The sequence below is a fragment of the Charadrius vociferus genome, unplaced genomic scaffold, assembly GCF_000708025.1.
Source record: "Charadrius vociferus isolate BGI_N301 unplaced genomic scaffold, ASM70802v2 scaffold298, whole genome shotgun sequence".
NCBI classification, from domain to species: domain Eukaryota; kingdom Metazoa; phylum Chordata; class Aves; order Charadriiformes; family Charadriidae; genus Charadrius; species Charadrius vociferus.
In genome coordinates this window covers 1,994,749-1,997,895 of record NW_009649936.1, presented here as the reverse complement: position 1 = coordinate 1,997,895, position 3,147 = coordinate 1,994,749, and the positions used below count along the sequence as shown (strand labels likewise).

Genomic DNA, 3,147 nt, shown 5'->3' with positions numbered 1-3,147 from the left:
GTAAAACCATGTGAAATAAATATTTGAAGGAATCAGCACAGTGCATCCAGTTTCACTTTCCAAACGGAAAGTGGTGTGTCTGCTTTTAGTGGTAGTATAAGGCAGAGACTGAATACAAATCCAAGTTTGTTAAGTGAAGATCATGAACAAAGAAATCCTGCCTAATTACAAAATACTTGATTAACAACTCAGCCAAACAAAGGGATAGTTTTACTCTGCACCAAAGCTATTTGCTGAAAAGGACTTCACTGCTGGTTTCATAGCAGGCATACGGCACAGAGTATGTTTTTTCAGTTTGCAAAAAGGATTAATCAGAATACTTTGCCCATTCAAACATTGCTCTGCTGTAACAACATCGTTCTCAGTTCCCTCTCTCTTTGATCCTCCTGCCTGTATTTCTCCTCTAATTTTTGTTTTTCAGAGTCCATACTATAAAAAGTAGAATCTGTGCTTCTCCTAATCTTCTCAAACTGACTGAAATCCGCAACGTACTTTCCATTTGGAGAGAGAGAAACCACAGGCACGAACTCGTAGCCCCAGTGGATCTCCTCGGGGATGTAGGAAGTCCTGCTTTGGCAGACAGCACTGGTGGACTCCACCGTGGCATTCAGAAGCACCACAAGCTCGAAGTCCTTCTCCTTGAGATTTTGAGGTGTGAGATCTCTCAAAGGGCTGCTTTCATCTAAAATATGGTAGAAGGTTAAAGGCAAAATGAGAAATGGACTCTCTGAAGAGGAGTCAACATTGAACTTGACACTGGCTTGATTCAGCAGGATCCGCTCCCCTTCTTTGGTTTCATATGTCTGAAGAAGTTTCCCAGACAGTTGACACTGTATCAGAAGGCTTTTCCTCATATTTGCTACTCTGATCACCAGGCAAAGTTCTCCGTTGTGTTTAGTAATGACGGCACAGTGGCTGAATTTAATGGTCTCTGCCCTTTTTTTAGGTCTTGCAATTTTGGCCAGAAAGGTACCTGTGATGAAGATTTCAATCAAGGTGGTGATGACCAGTTGGGCAACAAGTAAGAAAATGGCATGAGGACACTCCTCTGTAATGAAACGAAATCCATAGCCAATGGTTGTCTGTGACTCCAGGGAGAAGAGGAATGCCCCAGTCAGAGAGTCTACATTCTTCACACACGGCTCGCGCTTTGGGGTGAACTTGTTTATTTCTAAATCCCCATGAAGGAATGCAATGGCATAGTAGATAACTCCAAAGAGGAACCAGGTCATAACAAAAGTAGCAGCAAATAAGGTGAGTTTGTACCTCCACTTCATGTCTATAACTGTAGTCCACAAATCTTGAAGGTAGAGTAGGTAAATGCCATCGACTTTGTCTATCCGCACGTTGCTGTGACCGCTTTTGGACATCACACGGGGTTTGTGTGCCTTCAGCATGGCAGTGTCAATGCCTCCATTAACCAACGGGATGCGAGACATATTAATCTTTGTGGTTTCCATTCTCACTGCTTCAGTCCTAAGGAGAGAATAAAAGAAGACTGTTACTTAATCAAAGCAAAGCACATAACTGATTCTGAAAAGCACTTGAATATGTTGATGGAGAGAAGGCACAAACATAATCTAAACACAACAGCAGTGCATAAAAACAGTTGGAATATAAAGTTACCATCATACGATATCTGAAATTACAAATAATTTGATAGTCTTTTTTCCAGGGAAAAAAAAAATAAATATCATTCCTTGATTCTGGTGACTGCCAAATATGGAGAATTAGGTTTCTTTTATGATAGCCTGCAAAAGAAATTTGACCAAGCTGAAATTTTATACTAGTACTTTATTCCTGTAAAATGCATTAATTTTTTTTCTTACGTTTCTCTAGAGAAGAGGCTCTTTTTGATTACTGAGCAGGTTTTCTTTAATGCCCTGAAGAGAGACATCTGATCAAAATTAAAGTCGCGTCAATGCTTGGTTTAGAACGGAGATCCAGCACACCACCTCTGTCTCTTCCTGCGACGGAGGCAAAATGAGCCAGACCAGCTTTCACTGTGAACAATTAACTTCCACAAGTGATTTACTCAGTCGGATCTGGCTCTTTGTTACAAACCTACAACTAATCTAGAGGGAAACAAAGCAGACCTGAACACATCAAAGTCGAGTTTTGGAAAGGAATATTTACACCTTAAAATGCTTCAAAGCTGTTTGCAGTGTACAGCACTCTGATTTTAAGCTGTCTAAGAAAAAAATAAAGGAGGCAATTCACAAAGTCAGCATTCTAGCCGTGGGCCCTGACCTGCGCGAACCCAGCAATCATTGGACCACCCGACTCCTGAAGTTTGTTTACTGTGCATCAGTCCGGATGGAGAGTGAGTGTGCGGACACTCAGGACTGAACAAAGACCATAGAGTGAAGCAGAACAGTGTCTGTGCCAGTTTGATGAGGCAAGTAACAAGACCTGGCTTGCAGGACCAGACAGTGATTACGTAGAGCAAGGACAGTGCATGTTATAGTCGTTTCCAACAACAAAACTTCCGGCTGACAAAAACAACAAAGAAAAAAAACATCCCATGCATCCTTTGTGCTTTGGCAGGTCGTACAAAAAGCATTGTTTTGTTCCATTGTTTTCCTCAAAAAGAGCCTTAAGTAAGTGATTCGTTTTCGTGAACCACAAAAAAAAAAAACAAAAAAAAACCCCACCAACCAAAAAAGAACGTCTTCCTTATAGCTACTTAAAAGAATTTGGCAGGAAGTACAAGATATATTTGTGGTACACACATGTGCCAGTCCAGGACATCAGCATAATTGCTCACTGAAGGACCTTTCCTGTTATGTCAATTAAGGAGAATTTTTGTTTATGACTATACCCATCACAGTCTTGCAGGTTTTCTGGGAAAGGGTAATTAAACTTAACTCCCATTAACACCTGTAGTTCATTCCAATTTTGGTTTAATCACCAACATTTCTCTTCTATAGCCTAGGAGCCGTTGCCATATATATATACACATATATATTTATATATATATAAAAGAAAGGAATGTATCAATGATCCCAGTAGGAGATTCCTTATGTGACAGTCAAATCAACACACAGTGCACAGCATGTCCGGATAATAAACAGGAAAAAACCTTCAAGTGATCTGAAAAAGAACAACGGGAGGAAATGAGGGGGGAGGGGGTTGTGTAAGGGTGGG

At 40.7% G+C, this 3,147-nt stretch overlaps 1 protein-coding gene across 1 annotated transcript; it reads right to left on the bottom strand.

The window, feature by feature from the left end:
• Window positions 1–329: 329 nt before the first annotated feature.
• Window positions 330–1,897, bottom strand: KCNJ15 (potassium inwardly-rectifying channel, subfamily J, member 15). The gene is made up of 2 exons (XM_009891324.1): window positions 1,830–1,897; window positions 330–1,476 (listed from the first exon to the last, which is right to left on the bottom strand). Exons 1-2 carry the CDS (start codon window positions 1,895–1,897, stop codon window positions 330–332), a joined length of 1,215 nt encoding a protein of 404 aa, XP_009889626.1.
• Window positions 1,898–3,147: the final 1,250 nt, after the last annotated feature.